General features: G+C 30.3%; 2 protein-coding genes across 4 annotated transcripts; both read right to left on the bottom strand.

Moving 5' to 3' along the window:
• Positions 1 to 5812: 5812 nt before the first annotated feature.
• LOC102579786 (sodium-coupled neutral amino acid transporter 5-like) lies at positions 5813 to 10742 on the bottom strand. Of its 2 annotated transcripts, XR_001474627.1 has the most exons (6): positions 10318 to 10742; positions 9920 to 10072; positions 7871 to 8074; positions 6348 to 6813; positions 6066 to 6259; positions 5813 to 5976 (listed from the first exon to the last, which is right to left on the bottom strand). XR_001474627.1 is itself a non-coding variant. In XM_006356769.2 (5 exons), the coding sequence occupies exons 1-5, from the start codon at positions 10715 to 10717 to the stop codon at positions 6127 to 6129; spliced, it is 1356 nt and encodes a 451-aa protein (XP_006356831.1). In that variant the 5' UTR covers positions 10718 to 10742; the 3' UTR covers positions 5813 to 6126. The 2 variants fall into 2 exon arrangements, 1 of the variants encoding a protein (XP_006356831.1); XM_006356769.2 differs by having other exon boundaries at positions 5813 to 6259.
• A 61-nt stretch (positions 10743 to 10803) lies between these two features.
• Positions 10804 to 15657, bottom strand: LOC102579460 (uncharacterized). 2 transcript variants are annotated; one of them, XR_001474629.1, is made up of 5 exons: positions 15379 to 15657; positions 14722 to 14917; positions 14522 to 14608; positions 13032 to 13231; positions 10804 to 10891 (listed from the first exon to the last, which is right to left on the bottom strand). XR_001474629.1 is itself a non-coding variant. In XM_006356768.2 (4 exons), exons 1-4 carry the CDS (start codon positions 15636 to 15638, stop codon positions 13085 to 13087), a joined length of 690 nt encoding a protein of 229 aa, XP_006356830.2. In that variant the 5' UTR covers positions 15639 to 15657; the 3' UTR covers positions 12896 to 13084. The 2 variants fall into 2 exon arrangements, 1 of the variants encoding a protein (XP_006356830.2); XM_006356768.2 differs by lacking the exon at positions 10804 to 10891 and having other exon boundaries at positions 12896 to 13231.
• Positions 15658 to 26377: the final 10720 nt, after the last annotated feature.

The raw sequence follows: 26377 nt of genomic DNA, 5'->3' as shown, positions 1-26377 counted from the left end.
AAAAAAAAAAGAAAAAAAAAAAAAAAAAAAAAAAAAAAGATAGAAAATTAACAAAATATTCTAAGCTAGAACCATTTTCTCCTCCGAGAAGAGAGATTTGATTACCTAACATTTTATCTTAATCTTTGACCTTCATGTTTTCTTATCATAGATTTAATATTACAATTTTTTTTAGTAAAAAAAGCAATTAATTAAGTTTGTGCCAAAAATCTTCCACTATATAAATTGAATTGAGAGAGTATATAAGTATGTAACCAATTTAATGTTGCAATGTATAGAAGATTATACAAGAAAAAGTGAAAGCAAAAGTAGTATATGAAATGCTTCATTAGGGGATCCAAAGCGTGTAGGGTCAACTAATTGATTGAAAACCATAGAGTATTAAATTAATCCAACATATTAATCCTCAAGATTATATTCATCATTACTGTTAGCTTTGTACAACTGGATACCTCAATTATACATCTAGGGGTCCTAATTTATTGTTTAATAAATTAACAACAGATAACTTTACTTGCTTATCCAATTAAACAATGATTAGTGACATCTAAAGTTGTCTTTTTCTAATTTGCCCGTTTGGGTTCCACGGCCAATGACCACATCACACTTTTAATGCCTTTGATTAATTTTTAAATAATGAGCAAAAGATAAAACAAATCGTGTTAAGTACGACTTTACTAAGAATATTTCTGGTGTACAAAACATTATGTTTGAAAGTCGGGTGAAAGGCTGAATCTAAAAGGTATGACGTAGACAATTTACCTAATTCAAGCATTAGTAACTATTTTCACGACTCAACTCATGACCTATAAAGTGACACGAAGATAATTTATCGTTGCTCTTAAGCTTCCTTCAACGACCTTATTAGTGGAGTATAATAATTTATAAATTGAGTGGGAAATTTTATTGGTGCAAAAAATTAGTGTGTGATCATGTCTACTTATGCATCACATATGAAAAATTATTGAGTCTTAAACAACACAATTTTGAAATCCTTAAATAAAATTTGCAATGATTGTCAAAATCAACAACGTGTAAGTTAATTTTAATGTGGGGATGATTGCGACCTATTGAAATGGAAATAATAGAGCTTGATTAATATTTATTTTCTTTGTCGGTGTGACCAACTTTTTTTGATTATTTAATGTTAAATAGGAGTTACTAATATGCAAAAATTCAATATCTTGACGTTTGTATGATTTATGTTGGTTTTCTTTTTATTATTGGGGTTGTTGGTTGGTATTATTATTTTTTGCTCATATTTAAATCATGCCTACTCCTTTTGTTTCCCTTTTTAATTTCTTTATTTTTTTTATAATATAAGAATTATGGTCAACAAATTTTCAATATTTTGATGACAACCTCGTTATATTCAACTTGTACAGTATCATATACCTTGCAAATATTACCACAACAAATCACTAGTTTGATACTATTCTTTATTATAGTGAAAAGTAGATTGAGACATAAAATCTAAATAATTGTTCTGATTATAATAAATCAAATTCATAATACAATAACTAAAAGAAAATTCGCTTGCGCTTTCCTCTTTTCAAATATTCTTGAAAATTCTTGATCCTATTGAACCATCCAAACATAATTATTTTTTTCTATTGGTTGAAAAGGAATAATAAACGAGAGGACATTTTTATTTTGACTTGTGTTAGGGTAATATTCAAAGGGTTTATGCCAAATTAGTGGACATCACGTAAGAAACTATTGTTATTCGAATATTGCAACTAAAATTTAATTATCAGATGCAATGGATTGACTTCAACAAACAGAATAGTAGTATGAATTTGTTATTTTATTTAAATATATCATTTATTTAATTTAAACAAAAAATGTAGTCCACCTTTACTGAAATCGACGATACAAATGTTGCCACGTTAGCAAAATAATGCAATAATAATAATAATGTACAATCATCGTGAACTCAATTAATATGAACTTCTTCAAATGCTGAGTACGTGTTTGAAATGAGAGTGATATTTTTTCTTAATTAATGAAAATATTTTCTAGAAGTTGAATTTCAAAAGTAATCTCTTAAAAGAAATGTTTTTTTAAAAATGTCTTACATTTTTCGTAGGTGCAAGTCAATTTTTTATATTTTATTTTAACAAATATTTTAATACTTGAAGCATGTCGTTTGTTTCAATCAACATTAACTAAAATATTACTTATTGACTAACTTTAATAATCAAAATTAGCACATAAAAGCACCCGTCCATGACACTATAAATAACATGAATTAGCCAAAGACAACTTTTGTCGATATAAAATAAAAATCTATCACTAATCCGATTTGATAATAGATTATAAAATAATTGTATTAGCTATGGACAATTAGCGATATATTAGAACGAATTTCATAGTTAATTTTAAAAATCCTGTGATCCCACCTTACTAATCAAAACCAAAAATAATCTGAAAAAAGCTTTTCAAGAACATCACAAATGTTTTGTCCAATTATGTCATATTAGTCAGTTTCTTAATTATTCGGTATTCAAAATTAACAGACTCAAATAATTCGAATAGATTCACTATATTCCTATAGATTTATTTTATTTTTGACAACTAATATGATGCGATAAAAATTAAACACGTGGCCAGAAATCGAAATGAAGGCCAAAATAGTTGTTGTTGTCCATTGGAGATATGAATGTTCACTTTTTATTTTCTTTTTTTAAATCTTTTTCCCCACACTTCAAATCTCCAGTTAAGCAAATTTAGTTAGTTTGGTGTACTAATTTTGGAGGATTATTACATGATTAAGCTATAGATCTACTAGCTAATTACTCTAGTAGTAGTAGCTAATTAAAGTTATCACCATCATGAGATGTTGGGAAAAGACATCTCAATATAAATTGAAGGACAACTTATTAATGTCTTCTTGTTTATGGCATCTACAGCTGGGTTTTCTACAAATAGACATCGCTATAAAAATTAGTATTTATTTGAAATATGTTTGTGTGTATTTTTACAGATATTTTGATTAAATTGGTGAGAAAGATTAGGAAGATTCTCGATATTTCAGTCTGTTTCCCACTATTTATTCTTTCGTAGAGCTGATTCAATGGAAAATACGTGGGAAAATCATGTTTAAGTACACAAATTTTCAATTGATTCGCGATAAGAAAAACCTTTATTTTTAGTAAAGAGAGTTCAATTTTGAGCAATGATAAAATTAATTTTTATGTGATGTGTAGGTTACGAGTACAAGCTATATACTCACTATTAAACTTAGCGTTAGAATAAACAACTTAAATTACACAATTCCTGCATTAACACAAAATACTTCATAGTTATAGAAACAAAAAACAATATTAAAAATATTTGTGCATCGAATTTAGTTTTATATCACAATTAACAGCTAGGTAGTATAGCATATCATGCTACTAAGACTTATTGAGTATCTAAAATTTACTGTCTCGATCAATTCGAAAATGATAAATTATTCTCTACCAAGTTCCCTTTGATAATTATTAGCGAAGAATACTCATTTGAGGCCCTAGAACATGTACATACCGAATATAAGAATTTTTATTTCATAGAAAATCTAGTGATGCTGATTAAATACATAGTCATTGCTATTAAAAATAATTGAGACAAAAATAAAAATTTGTACGTAGCTTCTGATCTTTGACATAAAAGAAAAAGAAAATTATTGTAATAATGAAACAAGACACGTGAGATTAAATTTAGCAACATTTATATTCAGTGGGATATGAAAATCTATTTTGATTTGAGGTTAACGGAAGAAATTAGATAGTTGAGATGTCACCTTCATTATATATATACGCACTTAACACTGATCTTAGCTAAAAGAAAGTAATTTGAAATTGTCTAAAAAAATTGATGTAACAAAAATATATCTCATGTAATTCCACAATATTATCTTATGTGTGATATATTAATTATTTTTAATAGATTCTTAACTTAAAAAGTGGAAAAAGCTTCATCTTTGATTTTTTTTTTCTATTTAGATGATTGTGGAAATAAAAAAGGAGCTAGGTAAATATAAAATAATAGCAACACTATGCTTTTCTTTTCATGATGAGAATGGTATTTGAACTTATTTGTACGCATCTCAAATATTTCATCATCAGTTACCTTCTTCAACATTGATACTAAATAATTTTGCTTATCAAAATTTACGTTTTTTTTTTTTTGGTTTTAATTTTAATTTTGATTTCTCATAATTTTTTGTCACCTTCATTATATATATACGCACTTAACACTGATCTTAGCTAAAAGAAAGTAATTTGAAATTGTCTAAAAAAATTGATGTAACAAAAATATATCTCATGTAATTCCACAATATTATCTTATGTGTGATATATTAATTATTTTTAATAGATTCTTAACTTAAAAAGTGGAAAAAGCTTCATCTTTGATTTTTTTTTTCTATTTAGATGATTGTGGAAATAAAAAAGGAGCTAGGTAAATATAAAATAATAGCAACACTATGCTTTTCTTTTCATGATGAGAATGGTATTTGAACTTATTTGTACGCATCTCAAATATTTCATCATCAGTTACCTTCTTCAACATTGATACTAAATAATTTTGCTTATCAAAATTTACGTTTTTTTTTTTTTGGTTATAATTTGAATTCTGATCTCTCATAATTTTTATCCGTCAACAACTTAATGAGTGGAAGTGACATGCTTTTCCTGGCATGCTGGAATAAGATGACGAAGCTAGAATAATAGACACATGGTAGAATAATGTCATGAGTCACAAGTTAATAAGTAATAATAAGGTTTTGGGTAAATTCCAAATGATGAATTTGGATAACTAATGGAGAAAAAATAAGTCTAAAAGCACTTTTTAAAGCGGTTGAAAATTATTTTGGCACATTTGTGACAAATTTGTGAATGTTCATAATTTCATATATGTTGATGCAAACATTTGGCACGCATGTCAATGCCTTCTTAACACTTAGTTTTTCTCTTCTTTAATTTGTTCTCTGTTCTTTTTGGAATTCTCTTACACTTCATGTCTTAGATTACAAAATACCAAAAATGTTGGACAATGCCTGACAAAATAGCTAATAATAATGCCAGCAAGATCTGCATGCCTCTCAACACTTCTGGCACTGAGAGTTTGAATTTGAGGGGCAAATTTTAAACAGGAAGGGATGGGCAGCACGTGGATTTCGTTTAAGTTCATATTCTTTCTTCGTCTTGTTCAACATGAACTCTTTAAACTTTAGAATTTATCTCTAAATCTTGAACTTATCATTAACTCCATTGTAAATCTCATCTATTAGAACAATATCATCTATAAATAACATATATCATGGCATCTCATCTTGAATTTATCGCGTTAATATATCCATCATTAAAACAAATAAAAATGAGCTTTAAGGCTGATGTACGTCTTCTTTAGATCGATGAATATCATATGTGTGTCCTTTCCTTTCATATACTACTCTATCACTCTTCTTACAAGATGAATGACTTTTATCATTGAACATCCCAACATAGAATCAAAATTGTATATTTATATTAGCTTTTGTGAATGGGTTGTTAGACCTATACAAGTACTAGTTTTGTTTTTGTTGTTGTAAAAATCTATATTCAGGGTCATTTAGTTCAAAACAAAGTGATCTTAGGATTACAGTTTTAAAATTATAACCAAGATAGATGATATCATGTTATGTATGGAACATGACCTCCTTTTGGTATATTTTTATCTTGATTTTAGCTAATACATTATGCTGATCTCCACAAACATTTCGTAGTACATCTTTTTTACTTTATAGCACAAAAGGATTAAAGTAAACTATGTAAATAAGACTAAAGTATAACAAACAACTTTAGCTGCTGAGATCTTCCATATCTTTAAATGTAAAGTTACAACTATGTGAAAGTTGTATCAAGAAAAGTTGACAAGAACCTGCTGATACAAACGCTCTCAATTTCGTTATGTTAGCCATTTTTCTGTGCTGTACAGAACATAGACCGATCCCTGCATCATGTATCTTCCAGTTGATATTCATATTCTCTTGGAATTAACTTGGCATCATCAATCAGGAACCAAAGAATCAGTTAACTTACCCGAAAGTACAATTGACAATGAACCTTAAATAGCCAAAGAATCCAACTTTATCGCGCTCTTCTAAGCTTCAACTCCAATATTGAAAATACTGTAAATGTCACTGCAGATTGCCACACTACTTGAGGAAACAGCTAACAATATCATGACCGATGACACTAGCCTGTCCCTCTTGGTTGCAATTCCATGTGTATCCCTGTGATCAATGGCAAACATGGAGAATTAACTTTGAGTATGTGAGGATGATTACAGATAAGTAGTTGAAAAGGGAAGATGGTACTCACCTAAGGACAATAGCAGCTGGAAAAATGAAACCAACAGAGACAGTAGCAGTGGCACCAGTAAACTGGAAGGCATCCCAGATGCTAGGTACACAATTTGCTCCCAAAAATATGAGACAGATGAGAGCTGCTGTGACCGAAAAGAATCTGCGATTATCATAGGCAATAGGAATTGCATAGGGAAAAAAGAGGCCATCCATATTGAGGCGAAGGGAAAAGAAGACAATTGGGAAAACGAGCATCAAGTGGATCACATAGCTCACTCGCACCACATCATTAAGTAATGAGCCGTAAGGAATTCCGAGTTCACCATCAAAGTTGGCGAGTACATCATCCAAGGTATGATCACCAAAGAGAAGGAATCCGAAAAAGCTGGTTGCTATGTATACAGTTGAGCATAACACAATTGAAGTACGGACTATTGACTTCATCTGGCTGCCATCTCTTAGCTCATTCTCTATTGGATGTACTGCAACATTCATCAAACAAGTATTAAAGTTTTGTACTTTTTACTAGTAATTTCTGGCCAGTCATTGAGCATTTATCAAGACTGACAATTAGGATAAAACCATGTCTAGGAGGTGAGGTTTAGGGCAAGTGATGTAATGTGGTGGTAAACCAAATTATAACAATATGAAGTATAAGTACATCTGATGTTCCATCCCAACTTATAACTGCGTAAAATACAATAATTTTCAATGAGCAATCTCTTCCACTATGTCCAGGTTCATGAGTAAAGATTTGATCTTTCAGGACAAAGCTCTTTCAAAAAAATTAAACAAGAAAATTTTGTCGACAAGAGAAACACATAGAGGAATGCCTACATGTCCTCAACGAACCTGAATAGACATGCATGACTTGAAGCTCTTGAAAGAGCTGCTCACTAAGATGTAGATTAGACACTTGGGGAAAATGTATGACAAAGAAAACCTAGACACTACTCAGATATCTTGGTTTCCCTTGGATACAAGGAGACTTGTTGCCTAAAGCATGTCATATAAAAGCTTTTGAGGAAACGTCCTCAGCTTGATTTGGGTATTAAGATCACATCAAAAAGGAAAATTGCATTATATATCTGCTTAATCACAGAGGGGTGTTATGGTCCCCTGATATGGATCTGGTTATGGGGCGTTGTAGTGTGAAATCAAATGTTTTCTTCGTACGACCTATGGTATTGGTTCGTTAAGAGAGAACCTACAATCTCGAGTTTGAAGTACTCAAAGACTTGAATAATTTTCTGCTTATATTTTCTCAGACACCAGATAGTTTAAATACAATACTTATAAAATAACTACCCCTAGAAACTAGGACATGACTTCCTAACTTAACTGGAATGAAAGACTGCACTATTACATGAAAATAACTGCACTGTAAAATAACTGCACTATTACAGGAAAATAACTGCTACTAAAGAGAAATTACTGCAGTAACTATTGGATAACTAAGGAGTGATAACAAGGGGGTTGTTACTAACGATATTCTTTGACAAAATACAGTGTAAGTGATGAAGCGCAGCTAGAACTTACTATTGTGATGGCAAATATAGGCAGTAACAAGTACTGGAACAGTTGTGAAAAGCTTCCAGAAAGACGCCTGATCAATAAGTTTAGGCAGTAAGCGGGGCATCCCAATGCTTCCATTAATGAACTTAACAATGACTATTCCAGCAGTGATCACCACAAATACAACAGCCAAAGCGACTGACAAAGCTGATGTGTATCTCAATGAATCTGCCCAATACAATAAAAGAAGTAATGCATATTAGTGGCTGAGTGCAGATAGTGCATTCACAGGCAACGCAAGTATACCATCTAAAAAGTAGAGAAACAAGTATAATGATGGTGTAATATCATATTGCTGGCTGATTCAGATACACTTCCCAAAAGTAACTGGACAACATGCAATATACCAAATTTTATCCCATAGACAAGGAGAAACACCCCCTTCAGTAAAGGCGATGTTACATCATAAGAACTTAGACTGCATGATTATGCAATAATAAGTTAATAACCTTATGAACCTGGACATAGTGGAAGAGGTTGTACATTGAAAATTTCACGAAATTATTGTACTTTAAGCGGTTATAACTTATAACTTGGGTAAAGTGTAACCAAACACCAGATGCCCTTCTACTTCATATTTTCATAATTTGGTAAATGATCCCTTAATCATATTTACCACAACATACTTGTTGATACTTATGAAGTCACATGTAGCTAATAAGACACATCCAATATCAACTTAAAGATGAGTTTCACAACCAATACACTCACAGATTGGAAGTAAATCCTTCAACTCATGTTAGAGTTAATCTGTTAACACACCTTTTCCCTATGAATGTAAAAAGAGGAGAAATGCCTTTATCAAAAAGGAAAAGAACCTGTTTGTCATTAATTTGTCAAAATTCATGATATAGAAACTTACTCCCTACTTCCATTCCATGTGACCCACTACTTTTTGTTAACTTGTGACCGTAATTCTGTCAGGAGAAAATAACACTCCTCTATTTGTCAAAATTTACGAACAAAATTTGGATCTAAATGAAAAGTCAGTCATAGACTCATGGAGAGCAGCTAATGAAAAGAAGCAATTATCTCAGTTCAAGTTCTTATACAGTAAGGATAAACTCACTTATGTAATATGATTATTAAAACCTATGCAAAACTCCCTTTGTCTTGAAATGCTTGTCCTGTTTTTACATTTTGGGTGATTTCTTTTTTCTTATTCTTTTTGATAAGGTAAGATAAGGGTTGTTTCTAATTGTTGTTAACTAACCTTAAGCCAAAGGCATTTGTAAATTTGTTAAATACCATGAAAGTTTTAAGAGCCTCAATTTTACGCTTCACAAATTCATCCTTTTCTACTCTCTAACCATTCAAAAGAAATACAATGACCCAACAAATGCTAAGCAAATGTTTCATTTTAATGATTTTATAATCCAGTCAAATTGTAGATGGACAAACAACTTTTGGATGGAGGGTGTGGTATCATTAAAATGTGTCGGACACACATAAAATAACACCTGATACTCTATATACCAATTTCATTTTGATTGCTAAAGGTGTTTCATTGATATTCAGTATCAAGCGTGTGCTATAAATATTTTCAAGAGGAAGCACCATTACAAGCAATACCTAATATACCAATCCAAATACACAAATTCAGTTTTACTCGACAAATGTATAACTGGAATGTAAACAGGAAACTTTGGGATGCAGAGCAAGATTGTTTGGGAAAGAAAGTGGGGAGGAATGGGGAGAATACTAGCATGAAGAGTAAATTTATAGTGTCACATTGATTCACAGTGGGATTAGCTATGTTATATCAGTATTTTAGGTAACTTCAGAAATTCCAAGGATGACAGTTTAACTTGGTTTGAGCTATAAAACATAACATTTCGAAGATGACAATCATCAAATGCATTTGAGAAATTTTCCATATTTGTGACTACAAAATACAGATCACTTCCATTTTTGCAAGTTCACTACATCAACCTACTTTTCTCTTTTTTTCAAGTATCCATGTCACAATTCATAGTAAGGATGTAAAACAAGAATAACATGATGAATGCTCACCAACGCGTTTGAATGAAATTAGAGGAGCAAAAACAAGGAGTGTAGTAAGAAGCAGTAAGTTGGAGCGCGAATTCCACCAATGTTGGCCAAACCATTCTTCCGTCACACCCGAATAATGCACCCCATCTGACGAAGTCCCAGACAAAACATCTCCTGCAATCAAACAGACCACTTTCATTAGCCTACACAGATAACTCCAGAGCTACTAGATTTAGCAACTAGTAACAAAATGGAGATAACACTGCAGGTACCAAAATGTCATTTAATCTCGTGATCTTAAACATGCCACGTGCAAAGTTGAAATTGGAGAGATTAAAAAGTGGACTAAAAGATAAAAATGTATTTTTTTTAAACACATTAAAAAGTAATAACAAACAAAAAGAAACCGGAGAGAGTACCAATTATGATCATGTAGACAACAAGGGTGCCGAGATTGTTGATCACGATACAAGCTTGCAACAATGTACGACCAAAGCCACCGAACGCATCGCCGGCGAGGCCAGAGTAGGAGGCAGACTTGGAAGCTCTGGTGAACCTCAGTAACATCTCAATCGACTTCTCCGTCAGTATAGCAGCAAGGATGATAACAATAAGACCTGGAATTGCACCAAGTTGCTTGAGTGTAGCCGGAAGTGCCATGATTCCGGCACCGACAATTGTAGTTGAGAGGTTGAAGACGGCGCCGGAAAAGGAAGCTCCATCAAATCCGGCCTCGGAGTGACTGAAAGCGGCATCCTTTTGAGGCAGAAGAGGGGCGGTTTTATGGTTCCGACGGTGTTTCCGGTCGGAGTAAGTCATTCTGGTAAATTTGAGGAAAATGCAGGGGGTTACTTGAAATTTACGCGGGACAGCGCTTTTATTTATGGATTAAACCAATGAGACACCGCCACGTAATCTAGAGGGCCCTTGGACAATTTCGTGGGCCTCGTCTTGTTCGCCTTCTTGGTACCAGCTCGGTATTAATAAGAATTTCTTGAAAGTTTCGAAATTAAATAAAGTCAGATCGATGAATAAAGTATTCTGCAATTATGTAAGAATTCGAGAAAGAATTGTATTTCAAGTACAGTGTTCAAAATCAAATTATAAGTGATAAATTCAAATTAAAAATGTGTTGTTGAATTATAATTAGCAAGTGTATGATCATAAATTTAAAAATTTGATCTTCAAATATTTCAAAAGAATTTTTAGGATTTTCACTCATAAATTTCAAAGAAGAAAAAAAATCAAACAAAATGCATGTTCAAGCATAACTTTAAATTTCAACTCCAAAATTTATGGTCTAATCGAAGTTGAGTTGAAAAACAGATTATCTAAATTTTATATATATTGAATAAAGCAATAATTCTTTAACTCTGTAATTTCTACGAATTTAGAATGTTTCCTCTTTGATGAACTTGGACTTTTCGTGGGTACTAGATGAATTGGAAACATTGAACGTTATGATAGAGTACGTTCATTTAATTGTTTTGAAATTAAAGTCTCCATATTTCATGCTATTTATACTTTTTGCTTTTCAGATGAAGAAAAATCTCATCTTAGCAACTATGATGTCAATTAATTACTTCCTTTGTCCCAATTTATGTGATTTACTTTCCTTTTTAATCAGTTCTAAAAAGAATGACACATTTCTATATTAAGTAACAATTTGACTATAAAATATATATTTTATCCTTGATGAAATGATTTGCAGCCACACAAATTTCTATCATTCATTTTGGATCACAAATTTTAAAAGTCTTTTTTGCTTTCTTAAACTTCGTGCCGAATAAAATGAAACGAAAAAGTAATATTTATATGTATTTTTTGTATGAATGTTTCATATGTGCACTTGATTTGACTATTCATATTCATGATCTATCAGTCACAATAATCACAACTTTATCATTACTTCAAAACAATATATTAATCATAACTTCATAATTACTTCAAGACCATCTTATTAAAATGTTGAAATCAGAATTATGAGAAAATGATCAAAATGGTCCTTGATGTATTGGGGTTGCTTTATTTGGTCCTCAATATATTCTAGGTGATTAAAATAGTCCTTCATGTATGACAAAATGTGTTCAATTTAGTCTTTTACCCTAAACTTAACATTTTATCCCAAAAATTGTTAAATATAACTGTGGGCCCCACTGTTATATTTAACAATTTTGGGGGTAAAATGTTAAGTTTAGGGTAAAAGACTAAATTGAACACATTTTGTCATACATGAAGGACTATTTCAATCACCTAAAATATATTGAGCACCAAAATAAAGCAACACCAATACATCAAGGACCATTTTGATCATTTTCTCTCAGAATTATATAAGTATATACTATTATTAATATTAAAATTGTTTAAAGTAATGAAGAAGGTGTTGCTGAGTCAGGATGTAGTAAGGCGGCGACAACTAAACTTGGCCCATTTGTCCTCATTCAACGGTTTCTTGTTGTTGAATGGGAATGTAAACAATGAGAGAATGAGTCCAAACTAAAACAAATGGAAACTATTTTCCTTCCTTCATTGAATAAGAAGATAGAAATCAAGGATACAGTGGTACGAGCCTATAGAACAGAGCGCGATCCAGATTTAGTCGGAGCTCCAATGTGGGCTACGGACACCGTGTGGGAAAACCAAAAAAAAAAAAAGAGTAGGAAGATATGCTTTAGGAAGACATGAGTCCTCCATGCTTATCACATGAAACTCTATCTGTAATTCACTTACCCTTTACCTTTTTCAAGTATGCCAGCTAAACCAAATCAATAAAGACGTTGCATATCTACTTTCCAATTCACACAAATCCTAATTGTAATCACTTTCTCGACAGAATTCGAATCCTGACACTGCACTACTTATATTCAATAAAATCACACCACTAGTGTAGAATGTTTCTACACTAGTAGCTTATAGATTACACAAAGTTATCAGTTGTCCAAGTTATTTGATTTTCAATTTCAACAGTTATAATCAGTTGATAGGATAGATAGTTCATAGCAGTGCTATAGACATTGATTGTATGCCTAAAACACATGAAACACAACTAACAAGTACTTCCTTTAAGGGTTTACATTAGCAATATATACAAGCAGTTTAAAATCCCTAAAAACAAAAACAGATTTGAACTTACTGATTGATCAACACCTATTGAACTCGTCAACTCAACCAGCATCATCAAAGTCACTATGCGCGCTTCCTCTTGGACTTCCGCTTTGAGTTGACATCCTTAGGCTCTTCTGACAACCCACCTGATTTGGCACCCACAACAGAACTCCACAGTGCCCGTTCAACATCTGATGGAGTAAAAGCGTCTCCTTTTGCTGATAACTCCTATTAAGCAATTGCCAAAGGAACATGAAATGAGATAGTCCTCCACTTCAGAGGCAATAATAAACAATGTACCATGGGTTCAGCATAAAAGTTCAAACGACTTACAAACACTAAAAAGCTTTTGATTTGGTTCACGGAAAAGCTACTTAGCATTGTGTAAAAGAGCCCGTGTTTAATCTTGAGACATTTCCTCTCAAAATATACAAACTCTAAATCTTTCCTAAAATTAATGGCTTAGGTAGTCAGGTCTTAGTTATACATATTTTTACTTCACAATATTATTGATATCCAAACTTGTGGAATCAATCAGCATACGAAAATCAGTTCAACTCCAGAACACCATAAAATTACTTCAGGTCATCACATAAATATTGCCTCTTCATTCTTCACCATCTCATCAAGTCCGACGCAAATCTTACCTGGCAACTTGCCAAAGAATCTTTTTTTTCATCTCTATTGAGGCCAAACCTATGATCACAAATTCATAATGACCGCTTCCCCCCCACCAGCATAGACAGAGCTTCTCTTTTAAAAATGGTTTTCTTCATCCAAAGGGAAGGATGTCTGAGGCATGACCATGAGCCATGAAACATAGGAGAGGGGAGGGGGGTTTAGCATTCTTTGATATCCTGGTGAATGAACAGCAGAGGAACAAGCGGCTTCATCTGCACATGGCATGCATGTAAACAAAGTCTACACAGCAGATTATTAATTTCTATCCTCTGGGGATTTGGTCTTGAGTGAAGACCAAAAAAGAGGTGGTCTTGAGTGGAATTTAAGGGATAAATCACAAACTAAATGATGAGATACACGTGCATTGTGAAAGCAGAAAACCACATACTAAACGACGTACAACTAAGGAAACGGGACAACGATGGGCTGATATCCATGCATAAGCATTACTGTCATAGCTAATCAAGTGAACTTCTGAAACTAGGAAGAAAAAGCATCTTTGTTCAACCAAACTTTCAGATGGAAGCTAGAATCAGAAAGATTACAAAAAAGTTTCCGGCTTTATAATAGAGAAATTAGAGGAATATTGTGTGGTTCACAATCAGGCAGGCATTTAGATGACAAAAAGAGATGTGCATATTTGTAATGGAGGAACCAGCCGTAATCTATGTTCTACATTACACTGAAATTTAGTCCCTCTGTCACGTATTCCAAATGAATCAAATGAAAGTAGTTCCAGTTAGAGCAATTTGATGATCTCATTCTCAAAAAATAGGCAAGCAACACCCAGTTGAAAGCATCATTATACCTAAAACATAGAGAAAAAGTCTAGCTAACCTTGGATTTTGCCTGCAATTTGTCCACTAAAACTAGATACTGTTTCAAAGTATAGTCTTTTGAGTTACCAATTGCAGCAACCATTGCCTATCAAAACAGCATTTTCACATAAATCAAACATTTTAGTACACTTCAATTAACAAAATATTACAGAGAATCAAATAGAGTTTTCTATAGCAATAAGGCCATGACAAATTTACTTCATCCGACATAAAAGGTGCAATATCCGGTGCATAAGCAGCCAGAACAGCAGAGGCAGTAGCTGGACCAACGCCTTTCAAGACAGTGAGTGCCGAAATAGCTTTTGAGATATCAGGTAGAGACTGAAATGCCTTCTCCGAAGCAGATCTCACAACAGCATCGTCCAGAGATGATACAAAATCCAACAACCTAGGCCTGAATGACAATTATCATATGTTACTTGGAATTTTCTCATAGCCTTAAGTACCACATCTTAATATACTCACTCCATTTCAATTTGCTTGTCTTACTTTTCTTTTTAGTCCGTTTCAAAAAGAATGTCTTTTTCCTTTTTTAAAACTCTTTAATTCTAACTTTCTACATGACATGTTTAAGACCATGGAATTATAAGTCATTTTGGTACATTTAACGTATCTTAAGTCTAAGACCACAAGATTCAAAAGTATACCTTGAAAACCAGACAAACAAATTGAAAGGAGTAACATATTATGTAGGTAATTCTTCAAAATACAGAAAATTAACTACAAAAAAAGTTGCACAAACCAGAATACTTACGCATAATAATATTACTAATAATTCAATCAATATACCATAGCAATTAACAAAAGTAAATACATATATTTTGGCAAATACTAGATGAAGAGAGAAGTAGAAACCTCCATTTGCCTCTTGTAAGCTTCCATTGCATGAGCTTGGAGAGTTCGGGAGTTGTGATGTAACTAGGGTTTCGTTGCCGGAGAACGCCGGGAAGCTCATTCCGGTAGAAATCATCGAGAGAGACAAGGTTAGGCTTGTTAAGCGACTCGATACTGGCTCCGTAAGAAGATAGGGCCTCCTTCCACTGTTCCGAATCGGAGCATTTGAAGTCCATCGCCGGCGAATACAGTTTGGAGCTCAAAGAGGAATATCGCGCCATTTTCTATATAAATGTGAAAATTTATGTGGTGCCACCATTAGTTTCTTCAAAATACAAAAGAGCCCCCTAGGTTTCGAAAATTTGATTTTTTAATCTCAGGGTTGACACTGGAATGGCTCTCTCGAGCTTGACACATGAGTAACTCTAATATCACGTGTAACGGTTCAGTCCGCTAGTTATATTGTCCACTTTGAATCTAGGCGCGAACAGGTTTAAAGCGTGTCACTAGCGTGTAAGGCATACTCACTTATATATCCAACATTTTTTCTGTGTTTTGTCTATGTGAAACTTCTTATCCTAAGTTGGATTGTCATGGTAGAGTTTTTATACAATTCATTTGGAAATTAAATATTAATGCCCTTTAAATAGAAAGAAAGAGGTTAAATAAGCTTTTGAACCAAGTATATTTGAGATAGAGGACTAGCTCATTTAGAGATCCGTAATTTTCAAGTTTGAAGCGACGGGTTCAAATTCTATCATGTATTAGCAATAATAAATAAAAACTCTTTTATGATAGCAGTTACTTGGGTCTTTACTTACTATTTCAATCTTATTCATCATTTTGTCATCTTCTTTCTCGATAGTAACAAATGTAGAGTGCATGTATATTAATTCAAAGGAGGAACCCAATAGTTATTTATTATATAATAGAAATGATTGTGAACTCGAATATAATTGTATATTAATGTGAAATGCTAATAGAATTCATAAACATCAAATACTGAATTTCTATGTACCTCAATCTAGACAATAAAACTAGAAAAATTTCTCATACTATATTCAAGAAAATTGTTAAAGACAAACACTGTTGAAGCCCACATCACTGGAAAAGCCTGAGACTAACAAAGGACCCAAGTAATAGATCGTCTTTCACTCTGCGCATTTGGGCCAAAGCCCATTCTTTATTATTATTAGGAAAAAAGTTCATAATAGCAAGATATGCATAATTACGAAACGTAGTAACATTTTGATTTCAAAACATAGTGAAATACATTATATCCACTTGCATAAGAACAGTAAGTTATAATGCATTTGTGTGCGTTATAAGTACTTTTTCTATAGAGGAATACATAGTATAGTGCACATAACAATACGCTATATCCATAGGTATATAATATCTCTACTTAATTATACTTGCATATATGATAAATAATATATCCACAAATATCTCCTATAAAACTACTATAAAGGATAATTAATATATGTACACGCGCCATGCATGGATAATTTTAAAATATTATTTTGTAATTATTTTAAATTGTAATATTTTGTTTGAGATTGTTAAATCATATGACTTCACAAAAGTCCAACTATCGTATTGTTCCTTGATGAAATTTACTCCTCCACCCCCATCCCGCTCCCGTAACCAATTTCATATGAATAGAGACAATGAATCATGTGATTATCAAATAATTTTTTGTCTCGTATTTTTCTTTACTATATTGTTCACTATTTAAAATTAGTTAAATTGTTAATATTAATTTTTATTAGCTTATCCCTTGACTTAATATAATTATCGAATGATCTTCTTATTAATATAAAATGAATTTATTTATTTTGTTTATTCGTGGGTTTAAAATTTTAAAATTTATTTTATTGTTCACATCTATTAATATTTATGGACAATGCCATTTAATCCACTATGCCACGTAATCGTCCCTTGTTTTTATACTCGTATAGTTTTGTTGCTATTAGTAGGGGCGGAGTTGGGGACCAATTTTTGGAAAAGGAAGAAATAAACTTGATTTATAATTTTTTTTACATTGTCGTTGTCTTTAATTATTAAGAACCAAAAAAAGCAAAAAATAATTAAGATGATTTTTGTGATAAATAATAAAGTGTAAATTCTCGATGGTACGTTGAGGCTTACATGGTGATGAATCAGACTGAAACTAAAGAAATTTTTGTTGGATTGTAAATTAAAGTTGAGAAATAAAACAAAAACAAAAAAAAGGCCCACTAGACAAATTCATAAAATTATTTTTTGGAAATCTCTCATTTTTTGTAACAAAGACAAAGAGCTCAGGGCCACACGTTTAACGCATTCATGTTCAATGGTTGTAGTGTTTTTTTCTCCGCCCGGTATTAGAAACTCGCATTAAAGTTCCAATTAAACTTAAATTACGCACGGCAGAATTTAGGGGTGATTCTCCCAACAAAATATTCAATGGTTCTAGTTGTCACAATACATACTACTCTCTCCATTTTAGTTTATTCGTTTATTAATTTATTTTTAATTTGACACAAAATTTTATTAAGTAAAAACTTTTTTATGAATCTTACAATCTTAAACTAAAAATATGTAGATGCTACATAAATGTCTATAATTTTTTTATCTTAAACATATTACCTTGGAAAGATTGAATTTAAAGAATTGTCAAAAAATGCAAAAGACATTCTTATAGAGCATAAGTTCTTCAAAGGCACAAAATATAACTGGTAAAATATTACTATATGAAAATATAAATTTATGCTTAATTATCTTCTGAAGCAAAAATTAAAAAACCAACTTAAAATAAAAACAAGTGTAAAGGACCCTAAAATATATCCTTTATTCTTCATTTCGATACGTGACAGAGCAATCTATCTACACAAAGCCAAAATTTAAGTTTATAAATTCTCATGACTCATCTTGATTATTGAATTCAGAACTAATTATTTATATATATCTAGTAAAAAATTTAATATAAATATATGATCTAAATAAAAATTATTGATTCCGTCCGAAAGGCAGGCTAATAGTCTAGCACCTCGGTTTATTGCAGCATGGATCTCGTGATTTAAATATGTGGCTATCTTGAATATAGTACCATTGTATTTTATTATTGTTATTGTTGTTACGACTATGTACAAATTAAACGTGACAACAACTTTCATATATACTTGGTGGTAAGTACTCCTCCATCCTTAATTAAGAGGTTTTGGGTTCGAGTTTCTTTGGTACGGATTCACTTTTGTTAGGGAGCGTTTTATCCCCAATGTGGAATTTTTCGGCACGCATCCGGAGTTAGTCAAGCTCCAATGTGGGTACCGGACACCAGGTGGGAAATCAAAAAAAAAAAAAAACGTCTTCGATAAATATATATAAATAAATAAAAAATGGGTTGATTTACATTTTACACAATTTTCCCTATTTTTAGGCCATTGTTTTGATTTAGTTGTCTCTATTTTGTTGTGCAAAGTTCGAATTTTTTTCCCTTTTTGTGTTCTCTTTTTTTTCTCATAAAAGGAAAAAATAAAAATATTAAGTACCCTTTATATATAGCCTAGAGGTTATTTATTAAAATATTTGGAGCAAATTAAAGCTTTTGAAAAACAACAAAGATAATCTCAAAATTAAATCCAACGTAATATAATGTAAGATTGGCGGGTGCATTGCATAGGCATATTTAGAGAGTTTCTAGAATATGGTGTACCACTAATAAAATAATAATGTAATATGTGGGAAATGATCCCTAGTCCTTTAGATTAATAACTTAACATTCAATCAAGTGCACCATTTAGCCTTTTTGTAAGATGGATGCCAACAAATAATATTATATCAATTTTTAGAAAATATGTACATAAACTATCTAATTTTACGAAAACGAATTCATTTGCCCTATTTTGCTCTATTTCTAGGCTATAAATTCGTCTCTGGTTGCATATATAAGAAAAAATAGTTTCACACATAGCTTATGCAACATCTGGTTCATATTATATGCCGAACTGCTAATATATATATACTCTCTAATTATGCAAAATGATTTATGTAGAATAAAATATGAAATAACATTTGTATATCACTAACTTAATTAGGTAAAATCACCACGAATAATAAACAATACAATTAGTTGAACATCACACTTTTGTTGTAATCACGAGTATGCATCAATTAATTAATTAGTTTTTCCTTCTTTATTTAAAGTAGGAAAATGGTCAAAAATGTTTCTTAACTATGTGAAAGGAACAAAAATGTCCTTCGTTTATAGTTTGGCTCAAAAATGTCTTTATCATCAAAACTTTGGTTTTAAAATGTCTTTACAGTCAATATTTTGATCCAGAAATGCCCCTATAGTTATAAAATGAGTAAAAAAATGTCCTTTTAAAAATAAATATGGAGTATTATTTATTTCTTTTTAAACACATCTTCTTCCTAATTAAAATATTATTTAAGTACATTATTCTTGTTTTCTTTCTTCTAAAATCACTTTAACAAATAAAAATGTAGGAAATGTTTTTTCTTCTTCTTAATCCATTTTATCAATTAAAATAGAATAACTTTATGTAACCTTTTGACGGATAATATATGCCATATATATTAGATCATAGTATATCCATCATTAATTTAAATTATATAACGATAAAAAATAATGATGATAAAATAAGAAATATTTTCATTTTTATTTTCTTCTGAATTGAAGTAAGATAAACATTTGCTAATTTAAAAAAAAAAAAACATTATTAGAAAAAGAATATGTAAAAAAGAAAATAAATAATATATTTATTGAAAAATGAGGAATTTTGACCCTTTAAATAACAATAAGGGCATTTTTCGATCAAAGTATTGACGGCAAGAACATTTTTGGGCCATACCACAAACGGATGACATTTTTGTTCATTTCACATAGTTTAAGGGCATTTTGAACCAAAGCATTGACGGTAAAAACATTTTTTAGCCAAACTATAAAAGGAGGGCATTTTTTACTCTTTTCCCTTTAAAGTATGATGATAATCACCGATTTTTTTAAGCTCTTAAAAAATTGAAATATATTTGGTATTTCGAGAATTTGAGCTTTAAATATCTCATGATTTTTTAAAATTATGTGAAGCATGTTTGTTGGCGCATTCCATGCAAATTAAGTTAAATAATCCTTGGTTTACCAACTTCCCCCCCTTTGACTTAAGATGCTCAATTTTCACCCATGGGAGTACTTCTCTTCTGATTAAAGTTAATTACTACATCCAGTTAATTAGTGGTGTTTTTATCTTTTTAAAATAAATAATATTTCACATAATCATGAACATATTGATTATTTCTTTCAAATTTACCCACAACAAATTTGATTATTGATGATAAATAATTTTGTCAGTTATAAATTACAATTCGTCACAAAAATTTGACTATGCATAATAATTCTGACGAACTTGTTTATCATAAAAATGTTTTTTTTTTTTTTATAGTTGATAGTAAGTTTTTGTCACTAAAAAATTATTATTACCATCAAACTTACATTCTCACTAACTATTTAATTTAATCAGCCTATTATCTTTAAAGTTATATGTATTTTACAGTAGAACAAATATCATTCGTCATTAAAGACTATATTTTATATCATGTTAAAAAGTATTTTAACAGAACCTAAAAGTTAATATTATTATAAAATATACTATACGTATTTGCATTTTAAAAGCTGCATCCCCAAAAACTTCCCTTTAAAAAAATCTTAGATATTTGATATGACTTTTAATGCAAGATCTGTTTTGCTTTAAATAATTTGGGCAGAAGTTAGGTATATTTGGTTTCAGCTATTTATATTTCTCGGTAAAGAGATACAAAGGACTGCCCCACAAATAAGGGGACAAAAAAATACTCCCTTTGTTTTAAAATAATGATACTTTTAATTTTACTTCAAAATAAATAATATTTCACATAATCATACAAACGTTAATGATATTCTTACAATCTAATCCTTTTTTAAATGAATAAAATTTTACATAATAAAAAAAGACTACTAAATAACTATGTCTTTTAAAAAAATTTATTAAGGGTAAGTTGGTAAAAGTTTATCTTTCTGAGAAAGAGTAATTTTCTTAAGTGACGCATTCAAGCTAAAATAACATAATTTGAAATGGAGGAAGTATTAAATTGAGGATTTTTTTATGGTCTAATTGAAGTATTAAGTATGCTTTCTCGGTCTATTTTTGATTGTTCATTATATTGAAAATAGATGTTCAGTTTTACTTGTTTGATTTTTTAAAAATTAAGAGATTATTTATCATTTCATATCTATTTTATTCTTATAATCAATTACTATTCATTTTCCAATATTTAGATAACTTGATAATTAGTGGTCATATAATAAAATTATTATATTATTTATTATTTTTAAGAAATATATCAAATTAAACATGAATGGAGAGAGTATATTCAAAATATTTTAACATCCAATGAAACTAGTCACTCCAATAAGGCAATAACTTATACTCCCTCCATCCATTTTTAATTGTCATAGTTTTCCTTTTTAGAGTCATACGATAAGAATTTTAATCAATATATTACGATATATTTTTTCATCATATTGATATGCAAAAAAAGTACAATTTATAGTACTTTTCGTATAATTTTTGAATATCTATTTTTTTTTGTTTAACATATCAAATTAATGTAATTTAATTTAACTTTGAAAATTAGTCAAATTAACTTTCGAAAAACACAACATGATAATTAAAAATGGACAAAGGTAGTATAAGGCTCATTAAATAAAAAGTTTTCCCTATTAGGCTATTACTGTGATTTTTATGATTCTCAAGGTCAAACTAAAAAAAAATGGTTAAAGATGGAGGATCCTATAATTCCACCCCCACATTATCATCAATGGTTTTGGGAACAATTGACTTAAGTGACCAAATTTGTGATCATGAATTTTGGTTTGGTCAAAAGAAAATGAAATAGTAAATCCTGACGTCGTTTGATATGCGGGATAAGATAAATAAAAATATTTTATAAATAATATAGTTTTCCTTTTTAGAGTCAAACGATAAGAATTTTGACCAACATGTTACGATATATTTTTTCATCATATTGATATGCAAAAAAATTACAATTTATAGTTCTTTTCGTATAATTTTTGAATATCTATTTTTTTTGTTTAACATATTAAATTAATGTAATCTAATTTAACTTTGAAAATTAGTCAAATTGACTTTCGAAAAACGCAACATGATAATTAAAAGTGGACAAAGCTAATATAAGGCTCATTAAATAAAAAGTTTTCCCTATTACTATGATTTTTGTGATTCTCAATGTCAAACTAAAAAAAATGGTTAAAGATGGAGGATCCTATAATTCCACCCCACCATTATCATCAATGGTTTTGGGAACAATTGCTTAAGTGCCAAATTTGTGATCATGAATTTTGGTTTGGTCAAAAGAAAATGAAATGGTAAATCCTCACGTGGTTTGATATGCGGGATAAGATAAATAAAAATATTTTATAAATAATATATTTCGTGAGATTATGTTTTTTTTTAAAATATGAAATAGTAATTTAGTATAAATGGTGGAATAAAATAATTTCGAAATTAGTTAATACCTCAAATCAAATATAAAATAAAGTTAATCTTATATTTTATCCCCAACGTACCATCATTACCACATATACCAAATGACCCATTACAGATTATAGTTTTTTTTAATTGGATGATTTAGTTACGTTGACGGAAGACTTTTTATTATAGTTGGATTTAACCTAAAGTTTTATTGTAGTTGGATTTAACCTAAAGGAAAATAAGTATAACCAAGAAAGAAAGTGAATTGTACGTACAAGAAAAAGTCATCACAGCTGCCGGAATTTTGGCTGATTAAACCATGTTTGTCCGACCTCCAAAATTTAAAACTTGCATTTTTATTTTTAAGAAAAGGAAAGCTTATTTTGACAATATTTAATTTAGCATATATTTATTTGAATTAGCTTTGGATCACGAGAGAGCTAGACAACAAAAAAGGAAGATTTGTGTGGTGTCAATATTAGGAAATTAGCAAGATTCGTTTTTTTTGTATTGAAGCTACAATCTATCTCATATTTGGCCGTCTTCGATCACAAATTTATAATTTGACAAATTATTTCTTTTGATTACTTTTATCTGTCATTTTAAATAAAAATATTTGGTCCAAAATATTTGTTACGGAGGAGGAGAACATTAATTATTTTTCAACTACTTATGCACCATTATTATTATTATTCCCAAACGACATCACATGACCATTATCAACAATATTAGAACCAAATCCAAATCACACCTTGATTACTAAATTGATTTAAGCCTAACTCCAATTAGGCAAACACCACCACTTTAGTCAACCACCACATTTCATAAACAATTTTTTTTTACAATATATCATCAATAACATATTCAGTGAAATCTCAAAATCTATAGCTAAGCGAGAGATTAGTACATGTTGTTGGATAGCCAAATATCTTATAACAACACTTTAGTTACTATTCTCATTTCTTACCTTAGGTATTTATACATACTTTTCCCGTAAACAAAGAGAGAATCCAAACAAACAACATGATTTAATTACTACATCTATTTTGATCTGTTCAAATTTATGTCATGCCAGACTTACAAGATGAAGTGAAGGGTGTTGAATTATTGGAATCAGCCATCAAGCATAAGAACAAGACAAAGTAATTCAGGCCACACGTGCCTAAATGGATTTTTCCAACTTCCATCTTTTATTATTCTAAACAAATCTCCAATATTTATTAAAGAAAAAAAAAAGATACGAAAACGATACTCAACTTTCTGGAGTGCATAATGTAGTAGTATTAATTCCTCTTATTAACTACTCCGTATATAACACGTAAGTTCTAAATAGATCTATAGTCTTAATGAAATGATCTATTGTTTAAATGTCTTAGATTTGTTTTCGATCACTAATTTTAAAGTTTATTTTATTTATTTATTTATTTTTAAAAAAAACTTAAACATCTTATGTTAGAACTTTCTTTATTTCTTGTGACTTGTGATGTTGTCAATAAAAATTGTGGTTAAGTGATAAATATTTCTTCATTCTTAATCAGATGTCCCGAATTTGATTCCTCCTAAATTCCTAATATAGAGTTGTTTTTATTAGGGAGTGTTTTACCCCCAAATTAATTAAATTCTAATATAAATATCGAACATCAAATGAGAAATAAAAAAAATATTTGTTTATTCTTTCTTTTGAGATGGGTAGAGAAAAAGAAGCCACGTCACAAACTTAGAGACCACATCTAGGTCATTTTTTGAAAAATGACAACAGAAAAAGACACAACTTTTCAGTTATTGGCCTATAAATTATGGGGCGGAACCCACCCTTGGTTAAGAGTGTCAAACGACACCTGTTGCTCGGAAAATTAGGTCAAATTTTGATTTAATAAATATATATACAAGTATTGACACCTCTTGAAATAAATTAAAAATTTAGTCTACTAGATAAGGAGTTGCAAAATTTTCATGAGCATGTGTGTTCAAGCTCTACTAGCCTCATTATAATTAACTACAACCATTGACATTCCTTGATGAAAATTCTGAGTTCGCTAATATTAAATTTATATATCTATAATTTAGCCATAAAAATAATATAGTCATTTTTATTTTTTAAATTTCAAACAAATAAATTAAAACCGCGTAAATAATAAATATAACTTGTGAGGATAGTTGAAGTGGGTCCTAAGATATCAATTTTCCATTGGCATTTAATGCAAGAAATTTTTTAACTACTTGGCATTTCACATGGCTAATGGTCGGTGAGAATTTTGTTTCCGGACTCTTTTTTTTTTTTTTTTTTAAATAATTGATGATTTTAGTCTAGATATATTTCATACTAGTAAAATTATTCACGCTTTGCGCGGAAATTTAATAACACGAAGTTTATAAAATAATACTTAAAATCTATCAGGCATTAAAGCTAAAACACTATATTATCTTACATACAAGATTACGTAGTAACAAACATTAATAATGTAAAGGAAAATGAAAATTATTACATACTATCATTTATCCTTAATAACGTAAGCATAAATTAATGATTGTAAAATGCATATCAGGATTTGTAACATAAGCAATGGTGTCAGTGAGCCATTCAACATGAGTAAGGTACACTAATATTAAATTGTGAAGAAGAAGAAGAAGAAGAGTTTCAGAATTTCCGTTGTTGTAAAATGAGAGGAAATCTCTCTATTTATAGACAACAAATGATAGTGTGAACTAGGGGTGTGCATTCGGTTTTTCGGTTCGGTTTTGTGTTATTCGGTTTGGGTTTTTCGGTTTTCGGTTTTGAAAAAGTATAACCCAATCCGAACCAAAAAATTGGTTTGGTTCGGTTTTTCTCTTTTCGGTTTGGTTTTTTCGGTTTGGCTATTCGGTTATAACTTATTTCATAACTAATTAATAACATAATCAAAGTTATATTTGCATGCTTAAAAAATAAAAATTCCATATAAGGAAAAGTAATAATATTGAATCTCTTAAATATCCTTTCCATTATAATCACGAGTAAAACATTAAAACACAATACTATCAATAATTTCAATGAAACTAACTCTAAACTCTAAAGTACTATCACTAAACACAAATCGCATCAAGGTTGAACCAGCAATTCAACTCATGTCTTCAATTAAGATCTCTTAAACCTGGAAAATATGATGAAAAAACTTTTTAGAAAGAAATAGATAAAAATTTCAAAAGCAAATAGCACACAATTAAAATAAAGCAAGAAAAAAGAGCAAACTGCAAAAGTAAAAAAGTTGACTAGCGTAGCTAATTCTAGTCCAGCTAATTTTTTTTCCATGAAAGTGCAAGTAATATGTGATATTTATAGTTATAATGTAAAATCTAATGCCTAAATTTTAGTGAAATAGGATGACAATAATTTGATATGGGCCTAAATATTACGGTAATTCTGAATTACTAGTACCCTACGGCCTACATAGTAAACCTAAATATTATATGTGTAATTATTAATCTATTTATATATATATATATATATA

The sequence above is a fragment of the Solanum tuberosum genome, unplaced genomic scaffold, assembly GCF_000226075.1.
Source record: "Solanum tuberosum cultivar DM 1-3 516 R44 unplaced genomic scaffold, SolTub_3.0 scf00226, whole genome shotgun sequence".
Taxonomy (NCBI): Eukaryota; Viridiplantae; Streptophyta; class Magnoliopsida; order Solanales; family Solanaceae; genus Solanum; species Solanum tuberosum.
Note: the sequence above shows the minus strand (reverse complement) of the source record. Positions and strands in the feature narration are given on the sequence as shown.